Source organism: Pyxicephalus adspersus, chromosome 11 (genome assembly GCF_032062135.1).
Source record: "Pyxicephalus adspersus chromosome 11, UCB_Pads_2.0, whole genome shotgun sequence".
NCBI classification, from domain to species: domain Eukaryota; kingdom Metazoa; phylum Chordata; class Amphibia; order Anura; family Pyxicephalidae; genus Pyxicephalus; species Pyxicephalus adspersus.
The window spans coordinates 4229406-4254681 of record NC_092868.1 but is presented as its reverse complement, the minus strand read 5'-3'; the positions used below and the strand labels follow the sequence as shown (position 1 = coordinate 4254681).

At 43.2% G+C, this 25276-nt stretch overlaps 1 protein-coding gene across 7 annotated transcripts in view; it reads right to left on the bottom strand.

Annotated features, from left to right (window-relative positions):
* Positions 1-1153: 1153 nt before the first annotated feature.
* GRAMD1A (GRAM domain containing 1A) overlaps positions 1154-25276 on the bottom strand; it is a 69645-nt gene continuing 45522 nt past the window's right edge. For 6 of the 7 annotated variants that reach the window (XM_072426547.1, XM_072426546.1, XM_072426545.1 and 3 more), the window contains 18 exons: positions 24725-25007; positions 24282-24302; positions 23480-23564; positions 23296-23399; positions 22197-22292; positions 21091-21171; positions 18807-18922; positions 17708-17831; positions 16888-17089; positions 12342-12497; positions 11768-11886; positions 11060-11196; positions 9873-9976; positions 7202-7378; positions 3770-3854; positions 3054-3161; positions 2523-2643; positions 1154-1291 (listed from right to left, as the gene is read on the bottom strand). In XM_072426547.1, coding sequence (XP_072282648.1) covers positions 1205-1291; positions 2523-2643; positions 3054-3161; positions 3770-3854; positions 7202-7378; positions 9873-9976; positions 11060-11196; positions 11768-11886; positions 12342-12497; positions 16888-17089; positions 17708-17831; positions 18807-18922; positions 21091-21171; positions 22197-22292; positions 23296-23399; positions 23480-23564; positions 24282-24302; positions 24725-25007 — 2206 coding nt within the window. In that variant the 3' untranslated portion in view covers positions 1154-1204. The remainder of the gene's footprint in view (positions 1292-2522; positions 2644-3053; positions 3162-3769; positions 3855-7201; positions 7379-9872; positions 9977-11059; positions 11197-11767; positions 11887-12341; positions 12498-16887; positions 17090-17707; positions 17832-18806; positions 18923-21090; positions 21172-22196; positions 22293-23295; positions 23400-23479; positions 23565-24281; positions 24303-24724; positions 25008-25276) is intronic. The other variant, XM_072426549.1, reaches the window with a different exon arrangement.

Genomic DNA, 25276 nt, shown 5'->3' with positions numbered 1-25276 from the left:
GAGTGAGAGGGGGGTCATATCAAGCCGCAATGGAGATGGACATAAAACTGAACCTGTTGCTTTGCCTTGCATGAACTAACTTTAATGTCTCACCTCAAAATATTATTTCAGTTTTAAGTAGATGTTAGCAGCTTTCTCCACCCCTAAGCTCCTCCTACCTATATTATTCCGAAATGGGTCCCAGGTCGGCCCATCTGCACAGTGGTGTTTGAATTGGACATTATTCAGGAGGAAATAGGCAAAGCCAAGTCAACCAGGGACACAAGCTGCCAGTGTGCCAATGTCTACCAGATCTCACCCATAATCAAAGTATAAATTTTTGGGGGGCGGTCGCGCCCTTTAAACAATGCATTAACTACAGACTAAATCATCTGGGCAAAATAAAATAAATAAATAGATAAAATACTACAATTCAAAGTCTCTGTGTCATCTATGAGATTGAGACCGCGGTGCCCCCCGCCAATAACACCTCGGCGACATTCAACGGTCCTCTGCAGCAAAGAAAAAATCAAGACGGGTGGTCACGCTCGCTGCGCTAGCAGGAATGTGTTCGCCAATGACGGGGTGGTGGGGTCACAGTGCTGGTTTAATGTTAATCACCGTGATTATCCTCCACCCCCCACCTTTTTCTGCGATTTTCAGTGATCGTTAAAAAAGAAAAGTAAAAACTTTGCGCCAAAAGATTAAAACGTCATGTTAAATAATGGCGCCGGTAATAGCGCCAAGTCCGTTGATGGGGAGACCTCGTCCATTTGCAGGAAAACCAAAATCCTATGGTTTCTTAAAGAGATGCATTATGGGAAACCTGCCCATAGCGATCCGAGTCTCCATAAGCGAAGTCAGAGAAGTTAGCCACGCCTTCACGCTTGGCATCGCAGCAGATGATTTGCCGATAGGATTCTATCGTCCACAAAACCAGAACAAAAAAAAAAAGTTTGCACAAAAGTTCCCTTTAAAACTCTGTTATCGTCTTTTTAATAGCCGAGAGAAAAACAAAACGAAGCGCTCTCGGGGTGTCAACGCTACTTTGAGCGCCCGTGTTGCGGCTTATTCTGCGACGCCGTAGCTGAGTGGATTCCTGACGCAATGACTTGTGAAGGGGTTCTGTTTCCAGCACTCTACTCCCCACCAGGTGTTAGTTATCCATGCTCATATTTCTATGGCGCAGAAACGTCCAATAAAAAATGCTACTGGGAGGTTGAGGTCAAGACAGAGCATCTTCGTTGCGGGTGTCTGTGGCGGGCTCATTCACTAACACACCCTGCTGCAACCTTTGCAAGGACAGTCGCATCTGGAGGAAGGAAGAGGGAGAAGAGATTTTAGAGGTTTTTATATGAAGGAGATCCAATATATAGCAAGCATGGTACATTGTAAGCAACACAATGGGTGCCCCCACCTGTATTGCAACCCAACTTTTTAGTAACCACCCAAATACAGCCGGTTAGTTAATGAAAAGTGCCGGGTGGTGCACCCAGCTAAAAGGGCCTGGAGAGAACACTGACTATTTATTCCCTCTTACAGTATCCCCCTATCAATGCGTTATTTCTCCAGAAGGACAGAGCAATCCTTTTTTTAGGCATCACCCAGGGGCGCACTCATTTCCTGGACTCGGTGAGGGCACAGTCATAGAAACCTGAAGTCAATGCAGACACCTGGTACAATGTACAGACTGGCTGATCAATGGGGGCTTAGGACTGCTGAGGATATGTTTTCTCCTTGAGACACATACAGATGCCAGATAAATGTCATACTAAGGGCCCGTTTATATCCACCGTGGGAAACCATGCATGTGCAACCAACTGGCGCTGTGTGCCTGGCAGTAATAAACCACACTACAGGTAACCATATAGCTGTGAATTCGCCCAGAGCAACAATGCGTTTAAAAGTAACTTGTCGGGTTTGGGACCTGCACCGCAATCTGCAACAACCTTGTGCAAGAAATGATTCCTAACCTCTCCCATTCAATGCAGCAGAATGCTGCGGGTCATCACGGGTCTGAAATGGCCCCTATGGAATGATTCCTGACTCATCTCGTTAAAATTGGGCAGGGATCTTAAAACAATTATGATTTTCCAATGCTACGAGTGATCTGGTGGATACTTTTGGGCAATTACTGTTGTGAGACAAAGAATGATGGCACACAGAACCTGGAACAAATCTAAAATGTCTTCACAATCCTATCTATGGTCTGAAAATGCAAATTTTGTTGCCACTTGTAAAGAATTGAGCATTGTGATACCATTTGGCAAGGTTGCTTGCCATTAATTGTTCATTGATAAGGACTTTTATCCAACGTCTGTACATAGCTTTGCCTGCTGCAGACTGCTGACACCACCCCAGCTCAGGCAAAGTCACTGGACTGGATCTTAGGGGTGGCTATTTATTATTAAAGGCTAATCCTAAAACATGATACTTCGTTATATAAGATTATTATAAGCCCAATAGAGTGCATGGGTTCACAGAGACTAAATACATCAGCTATGACAAACCTAAAGATTCACAAGCCCACCGGTTACCCTCACCTCATCCAGTAGTTGTACCGAGGCCTGGAGCGTCTGCTTCCATTTTTTTACCTCGGCATTGTGGAAACGCTTTTGCAGCTCGAGTATCTCGGCCCAATCGGCCGACGTCTGCGGGAACCTCCTGAAATAAAAAGAAGATATTGTTTAAGACAGCTGGGGCCAGTTGTGCAAAGCAATGGCAGAGAAGATTGTATTCTTGGTTTAGGATGTTTAGATGTTGTGTCTAATTGTCTCTTTTAGGGAGATTGCCCTTTATTTCCTGTAGTAGTGACAACATAGGAACTGAGGAAAAATCTCCCCGGCTCTAACTCTTCCCTGCTCCATTAAAACCAATACCTTTGCAGTGCTGCCCTCTAGTTCATGAATCTCTCTCCAATGACAAAAACAGGCTTTGATTCTCCCATCTATTATTGTGTTATTGTCGATTGTAGTAAGGATTACAGCATTGCTATGTGATCTGTACAAAATCAGAGAGGATTGGATATAATATAACAAACAACCTCATTCATAATATTAGATGATTATAATTACCCTTGGGACACGGCGTAGCTCTGCCAAGTCTGGAATGTCCGGGCACTGTGTTCCAGGGACCACAGGCGGTAGAAGAGCATTAGATTCAAGGCCAACAGGACAATCAGGCTGTAAGAAGACAGGGAACCAGGGGTTAAGGGCCACAGAGAAGGATCACATGACTAAGGAGGGTCACATTGGGAAGAGACAGATTGGTGGAATGGACAGATAGCCAATCAGAGCAAGCAGTTCCCATCCCAGAAATGTTTATTTATGTAAATCAAATCTACAGGACTGTAAACCAGGTTGATACAGTGTAGACATTTCAATGGTGTATCTCCATCCCACACTCGCTTCGGGAGTTCAGAGGGTCTTCATCAGGGTAATGATGAACAATGTGTGCACTGGACTGATACAACTGGTGGGATCCTGAGGGGTAATAATATGATTGCCCCAAAGCAAGGGTCGTTATTGGAGGGTTTACCCATACCTTTTGCTTCAGTACATTTATTGGCAGAGGCGGCTTGAGACAATATAGGCAATAGACAACGATGAAGTGGGGGCCCCAAATACACTAAATTCCAACTTTCTGTGCCCCTGACATTTTATTAAAGTAAAGAATTTACAATGACTGAACACCAGAGGGAATTGGCATTGACGTTACAATCACCCAGCCATGTGAAGAGGGTTATTCATATACTGTGGGTAGGGAGCAGGTAGGTGGTTTTCTTACTCACACAACACTGATGATAAATAGCATGGCGGGGATGTTTTGTACGGAGCTTCGGTCCGACAGGTGGGAGAGCTGTGAGGAGATGCTGCCTGTGCGTGGAAATAAAAAAAGAAAATTATATGTCAGGAGAATCTCAGGCTTTGGATTTCTGCTATATGGAACTGTCATATGGACTGTCGGCTCTGCACGGCAAATACACCCTAATGATAATCAATAAGATTCTGTAGGAGTAGTGATAAGCACTAATGTGTCTGGTTCTATGCATCCGAAAATATGCTAAAAAAATATGGTGACGGTATAGAAATTAGAGAGGGAGAAGGTCAGAACTCTGTAAGGTTTTTGTTCTTTTGGAGAAGACTTAGGTACATCTTATTACTTGCGGACATGTAGGAATAAAGCTTCCCCCATTCCCCTGTTCTAGAGCTTCCTCCATTCCCGCATTCCAAGGCTTCTCCCTTCACCCATTTTAGAGCTTCTGCCATTCCCCTATTCTAAGGCTTTCCAATCCCCCCGTTCTAAGGTTTACCTTTTCAGCTCTTCCAAAGATTCCCCTTTTCCCTCATTCTAAGGCTTCCCTTTTTCCCTGTTCCAAAGTTTCCAATATTTTCTTGTTCTAAGACTTCCTCATTCCACTGTTCCAAAGCTTTCCAGTTATAAGGCTTTCCCATTTCCCAGTTATAAGGCTTCCCCATCTCCTCATTCCACGGCATCCTCCATTCCCCCATTTTAAGGCTTCCCCCATTCCCCCATTATAAGGCTTCTCCATTCCCCTGTTCTAAGACTTCCTTATTCCCCTGTTCCAAAGCTTCCCACATTATCCCCATTCCATTGCTTTCCAATTTCCCTGTTCCAAGACTTCCCCCATTCTAAAGCTACGTACACACTTCCAATTATTATCGTTGGAAAACGAACGACGAACGATCCTGCACGATATCTACGAACGATCGTATAGCACCGATCCTGCACATAGAGATAACGACACGATCGTTCGTAGATATTGTACACACAATAGATACGATCGTTTGAGCGATAGAGGAACTATGTGCACGACAGGAAAGTGAACGAACGTTCGTTCATTACGCATGCTCAGCCCATGGACGATCAACGAACGACCGTACACACGAACGATGTTCAACGATCGTCGTCCAATCCGATCCGCCGGTCCGGTCGTTCGTTTCCAACGACTTTCCTCGTTCGTCTGCGTTGTTGGTTACTTTTTTACGAACGATTTTTTGCCCAATCGATCGTTCGTTTTGAACGATAAAAATTGGAAGTGTGTACGCACCTTAAGGCTTCCCCATTCCCCAATTCTAAGGATTCCCCATTCCCCTGTTCTAAGGCTTCCCACATTCCTACATTCCAAAACTTCCCCATTCCCTCCATTCCAAGGCTTCCCACATTTTCCCATTCCATTGCTTTCCAATTTCCCTGTTCCAAGACTTCCCCCATTCTAAGGATTCCCCATTCCCCTGTTCTAAGTCTTCCCACATTCCTACATTCCAAAACTTCCCCATTCCCTCCATTCCAAGGTTTCCCCCTTTTTCCCATTCCATGGCTTTCCAATTTTTCTGTTCCAAGACTTCCCCCAATCTCAGGTTTCTTCCATTCCCCAAAAGAACAAAATACCTACTAAAACCTTCACACAACTTTACAGACCACCTTAATATCTCACAATAATATTACACTAATGGCTGAGTTGGTGGACACCTGATCATCCCACCCATCGTATTCCAAACCCAAGACTGTATTATCAGTTTGTTCCTCCATTTTATTCAGTAACTTCATATTCTGGGAAGGTTTTATACAAGATTTGGGTTGTGTCTGTGAAAATTTGTGCCCTTATGTGAGGTCAGGTACTGATGTTGGTTGAGAAGATCTTGCTCATAATTGGAGTCATCCCAAAGATGTTCAGTAGGGTTGATGTCAGGACACTCCAGTTCCTCAACACCAAACTTATTAACATTTGTGTACCTGCCTTCAAATAAATTATTTGTGAGGGCTAAATAGTTTGGGTAATATGTGATGCAAGGTGACCCCAATTCTGTCTCCCAAAATAAATCAAACATTCTGAGGCCAAGTAAATTCCATCAAAATTTCCATCTGGGTCCAACTGTTGTGATATTCATATAGGAAACTGCTATAACTGCAGGTTGGGTGCCACAATGATCATCAAAGGTCCATCAGACAAGATGAGTATGGCTGAGCACACTTTTATTTAGGGAACATGCATGAGTATGCATGGGTGGGGGAAGGTTTTTCTAAGGAGAAGGATATGTGCTAAGGGGTTGGTATGGAGGAGAACATGTGTGTTGAGTAGTTTCTGAGGAGGAGGACATAAGTGCTGGTAGGTTGCTGAGAAGATCCTTGTGTATGCTTGTGGTAAGTGAGGGCACTAAATATGAGGTTACGCATGCTAGGAGTTTGCAAAGAGGAGAACATGTCTTTTTTTAGGGAGTTAGGTGGCAGAGGCAATGTGACTATGCAACAAGTATTGATGGGCCCAGTGATTTCCAGCTATGGTCCTACAAAAATAAACTAGGAAAGAGTTGTAACCTCCAAGTACTCGTAGAATTTTTACAACATATTACATATCTTTATGCCGACCCCTTCATATTGTACAAATATTTATAAAAATAGGAAGAAAGAAAGAGTTTTTTTTGTTGAAATGTTCTGCCTTCCACCTATATATAGTTGTATCTCACACTCCCCTGAAGAAGCCTAAGCAGGCGAAACGCGTCAGGATCTGAGACTAATATTTTCCTTCAAACGTCAAAAAACATCAATATCCCTATGAGGCACTATGGACTGTGAAATTTAGTTAGAAGGGTTTTGTTTAGTCCTCAGCATTATTTGCTTGAGACTACAAATACTTTTGTGGTTACACTGTGATAAATTACTTTATGATTGGAGAATTGTATTTAAATGTTCTGTTTTATTTAAGTTTGCCAAAAAAAAATCCTTTTTATTTCTCCTTATTTTTAAATACCTGTAACAGTGGTTCCCCTGTTATGTCCTTCTCAGAAGGATACATACATAATGTATATTCGGTGAACACGGAATATAACAATCCCAAATGCCTCCCTAACATTGCAGAATTAGCTTTGGATAGGCTTGGTGGTAATGAAACAAGGACAATGTTACCGAGGTGTACTGCCCTTTAATTACAGCGAAGGACAAATGTTCATTGTTGAATATTTTTACAAAGTTTAAGCCCCAATTACCAAAACGAGAACACGGTAACCTTAACTACAGCATGCAGTAATTGGATTAGAGACAGCCTCACGGCCTTCATGCTAACGAGGTCCCAGGGGACTGAGGATTTCCAAAAATAAATATCAAATTTAGCAAATGACAGGCTACTGCTTACTGACCCTTTCCTGGCTTACAGGTTTAATTCCAATGGAAAATTCTGGAATATTAGCGAGTCGTCTCTTACCCGATGTTCTAGAGTGACGGGCCACCCTCTCGTTCTCCAATGGCGGTGGGACGGTGCTCAGTGAATCACTGAGGTGGTTTTTCCAGCTCAGCGTCCGTTTACGGCGGCGTAAGGTTGGTTTTTCTCTTCCCCCCAGTTCTTCCACGCAGGACTGTTCAAATTTGACGACTGCATCAGCTAACATAAAGGAAAAGTGATACAAGATGCATTAATGCAGAAGAATGTGAAGAAGAATCACTCTCTTGTCTATAAATGTATCTAATCTCATCACAAATCTAAACTCCAAGCTTCGAGAAGCTTCGGGCTTAGAAAGCACAGCTAGTCTCTGGACCTCCTTGTAGACTATAGAGCAGGTAAGCCCTACAGCCTGGTCCAGGACACGCCCCACTCTGTGATTGGGCAAAAAAAAAGTAGCAGCATACTGTTGAAGTCATCACTTCCTGTAACAACATTCATATCGTGTATAATACAACACAGAACTGTGCAAAACTAAAGAGATCTAATTTGCTTAATATATTGCCCCTACCTGTGTTAGAATCATATCATACCAAACCAACATTTTTCATTTTATTTCACTACATAATAAAAACTGATTGACTACAACACAACTGATTCAGATATTAGATGAGTCTGTACTCAGCCCTCGCCTGCTCCCTTCTATCTATGTTTACCAGCTACCTACATCATTCCTCATGTAATATTTATATTTACATTCACACAATAGGAACTTCTGCTCAGCGGGGTCAGGATAACTCGCGGCACAGAACAAAAGTACAGCTTTATTCACTAATGGACATTAATAATACATCAAAGGCCCGAAGTTCCACAGCTCGGCAATATGTGGAATACCCAGAGTGTTTACCCTTAACACAGCCAATATGGGAACCTACATGTGACCGATGTGTCTGTTGCAGCTTAGGAACCTAGCTGGAGTACTTGCCTACTGGTTAGTGAATATAGATTAAAGCTGGACTCCAGGCAAATAAGAAAGGACACCCATAAAAAACATATAAGGGACCTTTTTTTGCATAGCCCTCCTTGGCAGACTGGGACCTGATTTTTCTCTGTTGCAGTAGCACAACACTTAAAGGTCTTGTCCCTCACCTCATTCAGGATTTGACAGTGAAAGGAGAATCAGCAGACGGATGAGTTCATCTCCCTTACCCCTCTGTGCCCTTCACTACTATTAGTTACTCCTAGCTATCCAAGCTGAACTCAATACTGCAAGAATCTGATTCCAATTTCAATTCAGGGAATTACATTGGGCTTGATTTATTAAAGCCCTCCAAGGCTGGAGAGAATACACTTTCATGAGTGAAGCTGGGTGATCCAGCAAACCTTGAATGGATTCAAAGCATTTGCTAGCCTATAGCAAATGACTTGGAAGAAATCCATTCCAGGTTTGCTGGATCACCCAGCTTCATTCATGAAAGTGTATCCTCTCCAGCCTTGGAGGGCTTTAGTAAATCAGGCCTACTGTCTGAGATGCATACACTATAGAGGAGCATTTATTTTTTACAGTTACATCTGCCTGTAATTTATCAGGACGTGTGCCTGACATAGCTTTCTGAATACTTTACAATACTTCTGAGTCCTCAGCCTTGGTGCAAGCAGTGGGCTGACTTTTGGATGAGAGGTATACCAATATCAAAATGCCTGGATGGGTGAATGTCAGTCTGGAGTGGTGGGTGCGCCAATCTCCACAATCCTAGATGCCGCATAGGGGATATCACACTTTTGAGAGAGGAACTTCCATTTAGGGTGAACTCAGCCGCTGGTTTGGTAAAATGGAGCTCATTACTTCTAATATTGATTAGGGATCAATTGATTTGAATGAGCCCCTACCAGCTCACTATTAGTGGGATTCCCAATGCAGGAAGCTTGCGATCAATGAGTGATCAATCATTTAATGAAATAGAAAATTTCCCTATTATTTTTACAGTGCTTCCAAATTAGGCTGTGATTTCACAGAGGGAATACCCATGGACCCCACTACATTAGTATACTGATTGGTTGAGTTGCTATAAGTTCCCACTGTACCAGTTCACCCACTGGTTGGGTCACCAATGAGTTTCCAATGTACCAGTTCATCCGCTCATTGAAACACCTTGAGTTCCATCTGTAGAAGTTTATAGGTTGAACAAATGGCCATTAGTTACCAATGTACCAGTTCACCCACTGGTTGGGTCGCCTGTGTGTTTCCAATGTACCAGTTTACCCGCTCGTTGAGTCACCTTGACTTCCATTGTAGAAGTTTACAGATTGGCTGAATGTCCATTAGCTCCCAAGATAGCAATTTACTGACTAATTTGGTCACCTATGTGTTTCCATTGTACCAGTTCCCAGCTCATTAAGGCACCATGAGTCCTCACTGTAGAAGATTACAGATTAGCTACTGGTCATTATTTCCCATTATAACAGATCACAAAACAGCTAGGTACTCACAAGTTCTGATTCAAATAAACCAGTGTCCTTTATTTCTTCTCTGGTGCATGCCTTGAAAATGGCATTGATGAGTATGGGTGGATGGCGGCTCCACTGCCAAAGTATGTGGGAGATGGAATAGATTATCGAGCTGATATTTCTACCCACAAGGATCCAATGCCAAATCATCAATGGCCTTCTGACAACTTAGAAAGTAACTTTAGATGTCGAACAACAATTGACTTACCTAGCTGAGTAAAATGTTCCTCCATGCCACTCCAAGAGTTCTTCTCGATGATCGCCCGTACCAGGCTCCAAGGCTGTTTTCGGTAACAGATCTCTGAGGACACCCTAAGGATGATTAGAAAACAGTAGGTATAATGTGCACCAAAGATAGACCGAAGGTAAAACCATAAACCAACTTTAAACATTCCACTCACAAGTGGTATTTCAGAATAAAGTTTGCTGGGCTGATCTGGTTAGTTGTGAGGCTCCATTGTGGAGACCTTCCTAAATTATTCCCTGGCTCTGCTGGAACATCAAATGTGTAGACCCGGGAAAGCAAGGATCTCACCGTAGGAGTCTCCAAGGAATATCGGAGTGTTTTAGGCATCCACAGCATCCCCCAGTATCCCCACCTGCTGCTTTGATTTCCATTTTCCATGCAGCATTTAAACCTTTTGAATTGCCTTTTTTGTTTGCCTTGTTTTGCTGTATCATTGGCTAAAATGTCGGGTGGCTTTTCATTGTAAAAAAAAAGTACTTAATAATTATTTCAGAATGGTGCCACTTTGGTTCCCAAAGACTGTATGCCTGTGTGACAGAATTGGTCCCTGAATATAACCTGTGATAGCATTCATACTAGATATTTAAAACTTTTGTAATACTTCACCACAATGTGCAAATTATTGGTTCTTGTTTTACCATAATTTTGGTAAAATTGGGTAAGTTTTTCAACAATTTTTTCCCCACTGTTTCCACTATTCTGAACTTGTTTTTGGCCAAAAACCCTGTTGATATCTGCCTAAACAATAGCAAGTAACTGTGTTATGTTAATCTTGAAAGAAGCAGAAAATCTATTGTTAAAAATTGAGAATTGTCATTAAAAAAGTTATAAATCATTAAAAAGTTTTGTTTCTGTTAAAAACTACTTTTTTGGTAGGTGGCTCATCATTAGACAGTATTTGTAATAAAAGGACATGTAGCAGTTAGGGATGATGAATACGTTATGTAGGCGTCTGGGTATGAGTCTGTCACAATCCCGATAGCTCGGAGTGGGAGCCATCAATGAGATGTCAGCCGCTGCGGAGGACAGCAGCTGAGGGGGATCTGTGATAATTAAGCAGAGGGTTGGTGTGCTGCAGAGTGGGCTCTCTTTTAGCCATCAGGAGTGTTGGCGAAATGCGTGGGATGCTGTGACTCATAAGCGGGTACCTGAGACGAGCTTTATTCTTGGCCATGCCGGAGATGCAGTACCGATGTGCAGTGTAAAAATAATCCTGGTAGGGAATGCCCTGTGTAATGACTTGCGTGTCCAGGACAAACACCGAGCCCTTCAGATTGTAGAGAGTCTGTGAGACGATCAGAAGAAAACGAAGAATAAATAGAGATGAAGGTGGCAAATACCCAACCCAATCACCAAAACTTTACAAAAATTGCTGTCAAGTCATTTGTGCATGGCTACTTTTGAAAGGTGTTTGGGTCAAGGAGAATGTGAAGTAGATTCTCCTTGGCCAGGGGATGTTTCCCAGCCATGACAGAAGGACCAGCAGCAAAGTGGCAAATTGATTTAAAATGAATGCGGACGGAACACCCAACTCCCTTTATATAAAGCACCCGCTCCCTTTTCCCTCCCTCTTATCTCTCTTTTTGAGTTCTGGGAACAAAGAAAAATAATCCCTGTGCAAGTCAAGGAAATTCTCTCTCCATGGCCCCATATGACAGCGCTTGGTGATTGGGCGGACAATCACAAAGCGCTGTCACATGGGGTATAGAGGAGAGGGTCACATGCTCACCATACCTGGAAGTACTGCGCCCTGGTCTTTAATATTCATGTAAAGAACGGGCATTTGGAAAGAGAATAATGGCCACACATGCATAGATGCTTCCTATTTTTATTACAAGAACTGGTGTTTGCCATACCTGAGTCTCCACTGCAGGGGCGGTTTTTGGTCCTAGAGGATTATTGATAGGAATGGTGTAATTGAGAACCCGAGTTTGCTTCCCATTGCTGTCTCTTTCCCAGGGGTTCACTATGACATCTGTGAAGTGAAGAGGAAATTAGAGGATGCAAGGAAAGTGTACATATTTATCATGGAACCATTTATTGTTGAGAAAGGGAGGAACTAAGAGAATGGACAGAAAGCAGCGTGTAAATGACTTCTTGTGGGTTGGAAAACAAAGTAATGAGCAGACCATATTGGGCCATAAAGACCACTGATCTCTATAATGGACCTTCACCATAGACCATATTGGATTGGGTCAGACTATAAAAGCCTCCATTGGTTTTCTACAAAACTTTGGAGGGTGAAAGTGGGAATTTGTGCCCATTAGTGAGGTCAGGTACCAATTGTGGATGAGATCACTTGGCTCATTGGTATTCTGATTCATTCCAAAACTAATTAGTATTTTGGAGGTCAGGGTATGAGTTCCTTCACACCAAGCTTATCAAACCATTTCTTTTCTGAAGAGGAGGAAACATTTGGGGACGTCTGACCTGTGAACTTCCTGTGCTCCATAAATTCGCTCATGAATCTTGTATCGAAGGCCAATGCGTGGTGCAGGCGCTCTGCGCTGACGTGGTACACGGCATTGATGTGAAGCCTGCCAGGCAAGTCGGAAGACAGGGCATCTTTAGAGAGCCCACAAGCATCTGAAAAAACAAAGAACATGGAAATGATTAGAAAATTGAATCCTCTTTTAGGACAAGAAATTTGTTTTGCTGGATAATTGCATGCACTAGGGCCACAATATTATCAAAAATGCATTATTTCTTTTACTACCAAAGTTATATCATATGAATCATTTATGATATTTATTCTGCCACTAAATGGCATCTTATACACAGAAGAAAAGAGAAGAACTATTTATTATTTTATTGCTCAAAAATGTTCAAAGACAGATTTGACCTCAATACATCACTCCCTATGATGAAAGGCATAGGAGTCTGTGAGTTTTGGATTAGGAGGGAAGGCCTGTGATTCTTTGGCCTTCAAAGGGTTTGGTCTTTGATGTGAAACCTACCAGGTCCTTAAAACCTTTAGCCTCTGAGAGCAGGGAAAAATAAAACTGGGTTCCTTAGGGGTAGAAACAGAGTTTTTGCTTATTTGGGAAGTTAAGTGGCCTGTGGTGGGACAGGAAAACAAAGCAGGTGGACCTTGGAGGTAGAAAACAAAATTTGTGGTCCTATAGCGAAGGGAAACTGATCTTGTGGGTATTAGGGCCAGAAAAACAGCAAAGTTTGTGGTCCTTGGGGGTAGAGAAAAACAAAGCCTGTAGTCCTTGGGGGCTGTGAAACAAAGCCGATGGTTTATATGAGCAAGAAAGCAAAACATGTGGCCCTTGGGGGCATGGAAACAAAGCCTATGGTTCTATTAGGCAGGAATACAAAACCCGTGGGCAAGGAACAGGGCCTGAGGTCCTCGGGAGGGAAGGGAAACTGAACCTGAAATTTTGGGGGCAAGTAAACAAAGCCGTTGTTCTTTGGGAGTAGAGAAACCAACCTTGTGCTCATTGGGGCAGGTAAACAGCCTGTGGTCTTCGGGGACAGGAAAGCAAAGCCAATGGACCTTAGAGGTAATAAAACAAAGTTTGTTTTCCTTGGTGAAAGGAAACTGATCCTGTGCGTATTAGGGCCAGGAAAATGTCTGTGGTCCTTGGGGACAGAAAAAACAAAGCATCCTTGGGGGCAGAGAAACAAACCCTATGGTCCTTGGGGGCAAAGAAACAAACCCTGCGGTCCTTGGGGACAGGAAAAAAGAACCTGTAGTTCTTAGTGGCAAAGAAACAAACCCTGTGGTCCTTGGGGGCAGAGAAACAAATCCTGTGGTTCTTACGGGCAGGAAAACAGAACCTGTAGTTCTTAGTGGTAAAGAAACAAAGACTGTGGTCCTTTAGAAAGAAAGGAATCTGAACCTGTGATTTTGGGGTCAAGTAAACTGTGATCCTTGGGGGCAGGACTACAAGGAAAAGAACCCGAACTTGTGATCAGAGATCATTGAACTCAATGCCATTCTGGTTTAGAATTTATAACATTTAAATATGCAAATGTAGATGGTGTTATTGACAGTTATTTCATAGTTAAATAGTTAAATATACAGATTGCTTTTCCCACATCCTAAGAATTGCTAATCTACCGGCAGCTGACAGGCAGGAAAAGACGTCCTCTTACCCTCCCTAGCTGGCCTTGTTATCCGGCTCCAGATGTTACAAACGATAACATAAATCACGGTGGAGAGATTAATCAGAGAGATGACATAAACCCCGCCAAGACATCCTATTACCCAGACACCTCTGGGGCAGCGGATAAGCCGCACTGCTCAGTCTATTTACTGGGAGAAATGAGAACACTATGAGCCGTATTAGTGCAGAAATAATGAAATGCCACTCTTTCCAAATAAAAAAGGAAAAGTTTTGTCTGTCGAATTTGCCCCAAGTCTGATGAACTTTGCACTATTTGCATTTACTGACAAAATGGTTCCAGTATTGATTTTGTTCCATTCTGTGGACATAGTGGCTGAGAGTACAGCTGACCAACAACAAAAGGTAAACTTAAATTTTCCATGCAATTTATTTGCTTCACTGGAGTCCTAGGTTCATTTCCAGCACAGAGATAGCAGAACGAGTTGTATTTCTAATGAGTAAACCCTAGACGGTGAGGTTTACTGGTAAAAGGAATCATTTGAATTGAACTGTGCCACCATTATTATTTAACCAGACTCCAACACTTCCCTTCCAATGGTCAACCTTGCTCCTTAACACTTAAGAACTAACCTATCCTACCCCTGCCCTAAACCTTAACATTCACCCCAAACTTCACTGGTTAATCCATGATCCTAATACCAACCCAACATCACCCCTAAACTATACCAAGCTAACTCATTGCCTTTCATGTTCTCCCGGTTCTCAGGTTTCTGGGAATGTCTCCAGCTCAGATAAGCCAATTCCATTGTCCTGATTAAGAGGAGATTATTAGGTTTTTAGGAAATACAAATAAAATGATAAGCCTACTTTCTGTATATTTTTGCTGTCTGTGGCAAACAGATTTATCCTCACTACAAAAGATGGATGGAGCAGTTGTAACCTGGGCAGGAGGGGTAGGGAAGAACACTGCCCAAAGATTCACTGCTCTTCATGCGTTTCTCTATTTGTCCCCATTGGGACCTCCTGTCCGGACATATCACCAGTAGGGACACACACCGCAATCCTAACTCTTCTATGCTCTACCTAAAATAAAAATCATTTTTGGCTAAATTTGGACTCTTGTCTGATCAAACCAATGGTCACTGGGTCAGGTACCATTTGGATGATCTGTGGTCCAAACGTCTTGCATCTATGGAACGGGGAATGTTTAGATCACATATGCACATAGGACCTCCTCAAGGTTTACATTTGACCCCGGTGAAGTTACCTATTCCTTGCAAGTAGAACACACAGTTCTGGAAAGAACAGGAAAGGCAGAGAACCCCTGATGGGTTTTAAATTGAGATCTGAGATTCACCTTTCTTACATTTCTTATCTACAAAGTAATTTTTTTAGTACAATGAGGAATTGATGGAATCACCAAGGTTCAACCACATTATTTTTAAGGAGATGAAGGGATCACAAATATGAGAGCAATGATTGGTAAGAAGAGCTGTAATGAATGCCTCATGCAATATGTCTACAGTCTATGACGGTTTCCTGAAGCACGCCCGCATTCTCCACCAACTCCTACAGCGGCTTCAGAATCTCTAACCATCTGCTTTTAAGGTTTGCAATCTCTGAAAGCTTTCTGTATCAATATATACACTGGATAATATGTGCAGCCCATTTGTGATGTCAACGGCCCCCTATATCAAGAATGTTGACCACCACTGTGTCCAGCTATTGGACTAGTTCAAGAATATTCAGGTAGCTAATGTTTCCAGTTGTTGGGTTAGGTCTACAGACTCACAAACCTTCCCCAATACGCTCATATAAAGTTGTTTTAAGCCGCTTTGCCACTATGATCGATAGGACATCTTCTCTGACTCTATATATTGTTTACAACAAATGTTCAGCAAAGGTCATCAAAAGCCAGGACAGTGTTCTCCCCAGCCTCTTTTAGCTGGGCGCACCACCCAGCCATTTTCAGTAACCACTCGTCTGTTTTTGGGAGATTACTAAAAGTTGGGTCACAATATAATCAATATACAGTTTTTTCCCACCCAGCTTAAAGAAAAAAAAAATTCTGGGGAGAATACTGCAGGAGGACCATCTGGAACCACCTGGCACCTGGAGGAACTCAGTTTCGTATTCATGGTGCTAAACCACCACTGGACATTGTAAAGTAAAATATTAAATTAGTGCAGCAATATGGGGTCATGGGAAATTCCCACGGCCCCATTTAGCTGTGGCTTTTCAGTTCTTGTGGTTGTGGTTATAATAAATACAACAAGGCAGTGACTTCTATGAGCAACTTAATATGTCCTTCTAAACACTAGGGTATATGTCAGCGCTATTTTAAAATATTATCATAACAAGATGTAATGCATGGGTTGTGGTGTAAGTGCCTCTGAAATGATGAATGGTCCACATGTAATGAAGTTCTCCAATGCCGGGGGAAGATGTCAGAGCTGTTTGAATGAATAATGATAAGTGGGTTTGGGTACGGCCGGTACGGCAAACTGTACGCCACTTCGGGGCAGAGTCTGATGTTGGAAAGTATAAAATGGCTACGGGGAGCAGCTCAGCTATTATATATATTAATATATTAAGAATAACATCATTTAACATTTTGATATCATATAAAGGTATACATTTATATTACTCAATAAAACAATGGATATTGTTTTATTGAGTAATATAAAAGTAACCAATCCAAACCTTGTGACACTGGCTTGTAGCCAAGTGGATCTGGATTGGCCAGCTATTTGAATGTTAATCTTATAATGATAGATATTAAGGACAAGGGTGACCACATTGCTATGCTTTGTTCAATCTACAGATTGGTATCGGTGGTTTGCACAGCTGGCATTGGTAGCACATAACCAAGTAGAACAAAAACAGATTTCTGCACTGACCTTCGTCCTGGGTTGAGCTCGGGGTGGAGTTGTTGCTCACATCAGTGGGCAAATCCTCGCTAGGCATGCGATCCAGAGCAGGCATAGAGTCCAGCAATCCCGTCCCGGCCATCTCTGAGAGGGGTGTCACCGTTTGGCTTGAAGAACCGTCCAACTGAGAATCTGACAAGGCGTCTGACTGTCCGGTCATATCCTCTGCTGCCTGAAAGTCAACATTGTCATTGGGTGGAATAACTGCCACCGACCGCACACAGAACTCCAACAATCCTTAAAAATTTTATGGAACCTGCAGAGGTTTTGTGCATATATATTTTATATTTAACCGAATAATATGAAAATGTTGCATTCTTCTTTTGAGCCAGCAGATGGAGTATTGAGCTCCTTTCACGTGGCTTCCAGGCTTTCCATTGTGCCTTAGTTGTAAAAAAATGTCAGTTGTTGACAGAATGCAATAGCTCAATATATACTTTACACAAGAGAATAATTGCAGAAGAGACTTCTTCATTATCTGATAATTGTGTATGAGATTTAAGTCAGAAGTACAATGCCAGGAAGGCGATATCACTCTGCTACTGCTCCTTTATTGTCCAATCACAGATGAGGCTGACTACTTAATCGAGCTGTGGTACTTCACTGCAGTAAGGTCATAAAGACTGCATGACCTGAGTGTAAATCACAATACTGGCTCAACAAATTCAAATGCCAGGAGTTAAATTTTAGGTGAGCCCCCCACTAAGTTTCCCTAGTCTGATAAAAAAAAATATTAACAAAATAGAATTCTTTGACAGTTACTTGACCTATCATCACAGGTAAGTCTTACCAATAGCATACTATCGCTGCTGGCCAGCGAGGTGAAGGAGTCAGTGGCTGCCAATGGTGGGCTGCTGCCAAGTTTGGAGGAGGCGTCACTTAGATCTGTGACCTCAGGGAAATCCTCGCTCCCCCTATAAGGAAAAATGTAAGTTAAAAAACACATGGGAGAATAACCCATAAAATGTAATGTGCTGCATGGAAGTTACCTATTCCTTGCAAATAGAACACAGCTTCAGACAGTTCTGGAAAGAACAGGAAAAGCAGAGAACCCCTGATGGGTTTTAAATTGAACTCTGCCATTGGGCAGCATGGTGACTCAGAGGATAGCAGTCCAGCCTTTGCAGCACTAGGTCCCAGGTTCAATTCCCAGCCAGGACATTATCTGCATTGAGCTTGCAGGTTTCTCCCCATGTCTGCATGGGGTTTCCTCCCACATCTCCCTTAAAAAATTGACCTTAGTCTACAATTATGACATATGACTATGGTAGGGACATTAGATTGTGAGCTCCTTTGAGGGACAGTTAGTGACACAACTATGGACTTTGTATACCACTGCATAATATGATGGTACTATATAAGTACTGTGTAATAAAAAAAGATCTGAGATTCACCATAATTCCAAAAGTACATTTCTTATCCACTGAGTAATTTTTTTCAGTACAATGAGGAATTGTTGGAATCACCATCAGGTCATTATTACCATATGAAATTGTGTTTGCAAATGATGAAATGTTCTTCTAATGTCTTGTCCTGTTCTCACAATGGGGCCGATTTATTAAAGCTGGAAAGGATACACTTTCATCAGTGAAGCTGGGTGATCCAGCAAACCTGGATTGATCACATTGATAAAAGTGTATCCTCTCCAGCCTAGGAGAGCTTTAATAAATCAGACCCAATGAATGAAGTTATATCTGCCATAAACAGAAAAAAATGTACTGAAGTTTATCCAAAAATAAAAAAAGTGTTCAGAAGGCGGCTAGTAAAATCCGATTCTTTGATCCGGTTATGTTCTATGATTTCAGGCTCACACATTGACGACAAGCAGAGGTGACACGGTCACCAAGACAGAGGGGGGAATGGGCAGATGTTCAGCCGCTGGCACTCACCCTAGGCCATTGAGCAGATCCCGCTGACATACGTAGTCCTCATCTTCGCTGGTCAGACCCAACTCCGTACCGTAACATTGGTGAACGATGTTCCACAGCTCCCGGGGGGACAGTGTCTGATGGCAAAGAAACGGAGACTGGATGACAGTAATATTAACTGACGGCCACCACGCTGTTCCTGCACGCTACCCTTTATTAAAGGAGGAAAAAACTAAGCAGAGGAACTCTTCTCAGGGGCAGTGAATGTGACATTTACTGGAGATGAACCAATCACCTGCAATGAATATTTGGTGAATGTCATATTTATTGCTTTATATATTTATAGGTAATCACTGGAAACATGAGGGGGGCTAAAATCGACCTCCATGCACCCCTGCCAATCTGTCTTTGGGCTCCTGGAGAAAAGGGGGCATTGGTCATTTATCCAGTTTGCCCGGCCCCAAAGCAGACCCTCTAATAAAATAATATTTTTAGTGTTTGTATCCCATTGGGGAGACACAACAAGAACTGAGAAGGAATCTCCGCCATCAGGAAAAGCATTCTTAGCATTATAATTGAAACAGATCTCCCCATTGGGAGGTTATGCCCCCATCCCCCATGCCAATGACTATTGTAATATTTTGGATTTTATATCACTTTATAAGTAAATCTAAGAAACCCAACCAGAGATTTATCCCTCTATACTCCAAAAATGGCTAACAGAAAAAAAGCCAATCAAAGGGAAAGGTGGCCGAAAGGGATAGGACATCGAGTTCCTATAATGAGAATTATCTTATCACTTCTTATCACAAGTGGACAAAGTTCTCTTATTGTGCTGCATGGTGCCGCCAAAAGATGGAAATGGCCCAGGATGGTTTATATGTAAATCTGCCCTCCAGCCTCCCTTCACTACATCTGCCCTCCAGTCTGACCTTTATCAAATCTGCCCTCAAGCCTAACTGCATTGGCCCTGATTTATGAAAGCTCTCCAAAGCTGGAGGGGATACACTTTTATCAGTGAAGCTGGGCAATTCAGCAAACCTGGAATGAATCTGTTTGACGAATGAAAACATTTGCTAACAAATTACTTTTAGGAAATCCATTCCAGGCTTGCTGGATCAGCCAGCCTCACAGATCAAAGTGTATCCTCCCCGGCCTTGGAGAACTTTAATAAATTAAGCCCATTAAATCTGCTCTCCAGCCTGACTTTCATTAAATCTGCCCTCCAGCCTCCCCTTTATTAAATCTGCCCTCCAGCCTCTCCTGTATTAAATCTGCCAGTTTAAAGGTCAGACTATTGTCTATCTAATTTATCAAATCTGCCCTCCAGCCTCTCCTTCACTACATCTGCCCTCTAACCTCCCTTCATTAATTCCTCCTCTCAGCCTCCCTCCTTTAAATCTGCCCTCCAGCCTCCCCTTTATTAAATACCCTCCAGCCCGGCCTGCACAATTTTTCAGGCTCCTCTCTTGTACAAAAACTAAATTTTTTTAGCTTTACCTAAATTCATGGACAATAATAAACCTACAGAACTGTAAATTGCAGAAGCCCCTTTGCAGCATTTTCTGTGCCAGCCCCTAAGGGGTTAAACTTGTGTTTACCCCAATCTGTGGCACAAGCAGCCATTAGAGTCTCCCGGCACCAACCAGGGGGGATGTTGTGTATAATCACAAACAGAATACCGCTAATGAAATTATAACTTGGCAGGTAAAACAAGCAGATTTTGTTTTATGTGGAGATAACATCTCAGAGCTGGAAGCCGGTCTGATCAATGTCAGGGGCGTCAGCGCGGGAGGGGTGACACAAACCAGACGGAGCAGAGACAGGTCAGATGAGGATGACGTTATCAATGCTCCAGTACTGGCAGTCATACTCAACAATTGAGGTTTAGGACTTGGGAACTTGCTGTAGGGCCCCAGCTGCCGCCAAATTTCCCTGGTGGTTTGGGAACTCCAGATGGGGATGCAGGAAATAGATTCCCAAACTCGCCCGCTGCATCCTCACCCCCTTTTTTAGTTTTAAACCATAGTACTACCTTGGCTTATAATAAAAGAAAAACATTGGGATTCTGTTTTTAAAAGCTGACCTTTTGCCAGAAGATCCTCTAGGGTTGGCCTTCAGACAAAACTGGCCAATCAGCTGCTTTGGCAAAGGCCACATGACTGATGCCCACTGATCACATGACCTTGGTCTGAGCCTATACCAGAATGTAATTTCTCTTCATTTCAGGATATCAGGACACCTGGTTTCTTATTATCGCATGCATTAATAATTTAGAATAAATCCGTCTGGGGTATTTTCTTACCTTATCTAGAAGTGCGTTCTGCCACAGGCGGAATATCAGCAAGAACGAGCGATCTCGAGCCCCAAACGACGTAAAAAAATGCTGCAACGTGAACAGATTGAAGTGTCAGCTGCAACATTAAAATAATACCAACAGGACAAGAGACATGAAAATTAAACATGAACCGACCACAAGGGGGAATAACACCAAGGGTGAGATAAATACCCCCGACACACCCACAAGCAGAATATATACCCCGAATACCTGGATGTGTGAGGTCTGTGCAGTGCCAGGGATCGGCAGCACAGAAATGAGAGCGGTGCCAGGTGAGCTGGAAAGTGAACCTTTCACTGTGCTGATAACAAAGTTCTGATAAATACAGCCGGACTAAAGTTCACATCAGCCTGAGATAAGTACAATCAATCTGCGGTGTGACTGATAACTGGTGAGGATGTCCCAACCATTCAACTTCAATCTGATATCGCCAACCAGGCAAAACGTCGTCCTCACCGGCACAGCCAAATACTCAGAGGTAGGTAGGCTGCGGGGGGGCTGCGGGCTCTGAAATATGGTGATTTTTACCCTTATGGCAATTGAATATGTGAACACTTGGGGGTGCTGGTGAGAAGGTTTTGTGTCTTGATGGCATGGTGGCAACTTGGTTCTGCAACAAAAATCCCTTGTCAGGGTTCTGTTACAATTTAAAGTGCCCCTGGATCAACATTGTACACTTGGAAAACTTTTTATGAAAGTACTCAATGCCCACACTTCTGCATGAGTTGGGCACAGTAGTTCAGGATGATACAAAGGTACTCAGCGCCCATGGATCAGGTTAATACAAAGGTACTCAGTGCCCATAGTTCAGAATTATACAAAGGTACTCAGTGCCCAAAGATCAGGATGCTACAAAGGTACTCAATGCCCAAAGCTAAGGAGGATACAAAGGTACTCTGCCCCCATGGATCAGGTTAATACAAAGGTACCCAGTATCCATACCTCAGGATAATACAAAGGTACTCAGTGCCACTAATCAGGTTAATACAAAGGTACTCAGCGCCCATACTTCAGGATAATGCAAAGGTACTCCCTTACACATGACCGAGTATACGAGTATGATTCCTGCTCACCTTTTCATTCTCAGTGCAAACTTGGATGGCGTTGGGGATCAGTTTGGCCGTCTTTTCCTTTTTAATGCATCGGATATCTTTCAGCTGGATGGTGATCTGCAATTATGGGAAAAATTAAAAATGATAATTAGATAAAACTCATTATTCACATTGTGTGATTTGTCCTCAGCCCCCCCACTTCATCAAATCTGCCCCCCAGCCTCCCCTTCATCCAATCTGCCCCCCAGCCTCCACTTCATCCAATCTGCCCCCCAGCCTCCCCTTCATCCCCCCAGCCTCCACTTCATCCAATCTGCCCCCCAGCCTCCACTTCATCCAATCTGCTCCCCAGCCTCCACTTCATCCAATCTGCCCCCCAGCCTCCCCTTCATCCAATCTGCCCCCCAGCCTCCCCTTCAGTTTTACAGTTATACCGGCTCCTCTCCTGGACTAAAATTGCTTCCTCTGATTTCACCGCACACTGTGAGCTTCTCACATTAGAAACTGCAGCAATCAGATAGACCCCACCTCGTTTCCTGATTGGAGGATGTCCAGCATTTTTTAGCCCCTCCTTCTCCAGCCTGACTGTGCTTGGTCTGCCCCTTTCACTTATTGGATTTTATTTCTTTTAATCATGGAAGCTCAGCATCACCTATGACCATTACCCAGTGTGGTCTGCAAGCAAATAGACCGACATCCACCAACCAAGCACATGTGCACAGAGGCTCAGTTGGTCACATTTTGGCCTTGCAGCATTACAGTCCCAGGTTCCAATCTCGGGACACTTATCTGCATGGAGTTTGTCTGTTCTCCTTGTGTTTGCATGCTCTATGGATTCCTCCCAAAACCATATTTGTATGTCAACCAGCATAGGACTATGATCAGCGCATAGACAGGAAGTGATTGCAAATCTCTAGACAGGGGACACCAAGAGAGCAATAAAACGCTGAGATCCCAATACCGAAATGAAATCTTTTTCCCTGGCATTACCTCCACCACAAACCCGAATAACCTCGTCCAGAATTTATTTCATCCTTACACTTCCATTGACGTTCCTGCAATTTTCCCAGCTGTCTTTAAACACTTTGAAGGAAAACGATTCTCAGGTTGCTGAACTCACCGTGGTCTCCCAGCGGAAAATATTGCTATAGAAACAGATCCAATTCTCCGATAAGTAAAGTCTTCCCTGGAGAAGGATGTCTTTCTGGAGCGCGCAGGAATAATCTGATGGGGGGGGGGATAGGGATTAGTATGGCGGGTGGGTAACACGATATCACGACATATTGGGGATCGTCACCACTCACCTACAATTAGACGCTCGGAATCCGGCAACTTCTTAAAGATCTTGCGGAAATCTTCATTACGCTGCTTGTAGGTGGGGCTTAACATCTAGGAGACATATGATTGGCTCAAACATGGGGTTTAAAGGGAATCTATTGGTTTGAGTAAATTTTGGATATAGTTGGGTATTATAAGCTGAATCTGGGCTGCTTGTACCTATATCGTGCCCCTCTTACCCCCGACACTGCATTGGTTTAATGTTTATTAACCCTCCCATGGGGGTAAGGTAGAAATGCTCAGCTTATCCCTCCTGCTTGCTGTGTGATTGGTCCCTAAAGCCACCTCTCTGGCTGCCTGATTGGAGCTTTCGGACATCACCACTTACAATGCAGGACCAGCTCTCCTGCACTGTACAGAGCCCGCCCAGCTATGACATCAGTGGACGAGAGCTCCACCTGCTGGAGGAAGGAGGAACTACACCAGCATTTCTACCTAATATTATATTATTATTAATAATAATAAACAGGATTTATATAGCGCCAACATATTACGCAGCGGTGTACATTAAATAGGGGCTGCAAATGACAGACAGATACAGACAGTGACAGATGAGGAGAAGAGGATCCTGCCCTGAAGAGCTTACAATCTAGGAGCCTATATTTCTTCACCCATCACCTAACCAAATGAAGGTGGGTCAATCTGATGAGAATTGTTTGAATCTATTGTGATGGGGTTCAGGGAGATTTTACAACTAGATGGTAACATTGATGCTATGTGAGGGCTATGATTAGGAATAAAAGGGCAGACGGACATACAGATACTTACACTGTACCAGCTCTGCATCTTCTGCAAGGAAAAAAAAATAAATTATTGAAACCAGATAGACATTGACATGGTTTAACCACTAGAGGGCGTCACGTCACTGTACATTTAAAAGCCTCATTTTATTATTATTTGTCCCTTTTATTGGGGCACTAAAAATGCATTTTTGGGACAAGTTGGTTATGAATAAAATGATGGGTTTATTTTGTTTGTTTACATTTACCATTAAAAAAAAATCACACGACTAAAAAAAAATACACAAGTTGCTCCTGACTGCCACAATGTATCCACTCCAGCTTATAAGGCATCTAATTGGCTGTGAAACCAGTTGGAGAGCAAGGCTGTACCTCCCATGCTGTAGAGACCACACCCATGGGTGTGGTCTCCTCAGCATGGGAGGTACAACCTTGGCCTCTAATATGTGGAACAGCATTACTCCAACGTACCTGTTCTGCACTCACCTTGCTGTTTCGTATAAAGCCCCGCCCACTGAACTGCGGCGGAAGGGGCGTCCCGGGTTGGGAGTTGGTTTGGGTGGGCAGCTGGGCATTGCTCTGGTTGACAGGCAGGGCACCCAGGGGAGGTGAAGTCGGGGTGAGCGTCCCGGGAGCTTTATCAATGGAGCCTTCTGAGCCCCTCTCCACCATGTTTTCCAATTCGTTGGCGGCCAGACGCCTCCGCACAGCGGGGGAGTTACTGGGAGTGCTCCGCGGGGTGAAACTGCCAGTGCTGTGAAGAAAGAAAAAAATCAATATTATTCACACATTTCCCCCAAGTCTAAAAGTTCCAGCATTGCAAAAGTCAAGGTTTTTCCATTGGGGATCAGAAAGTCAGAAATACCCCTTCTCGCCCAATGGTGGCTCTGCCTGGATTTACAGAAAACTGGCACAAGCCCCGCCCCTGAGGGAAAGCAGACCGCCCCCTAGGTGTTTGCACATTCATTTCTTCTGTAAGCACAAAAACCCAAAAATACACCCCCCAAAACTAAAATTACCAAA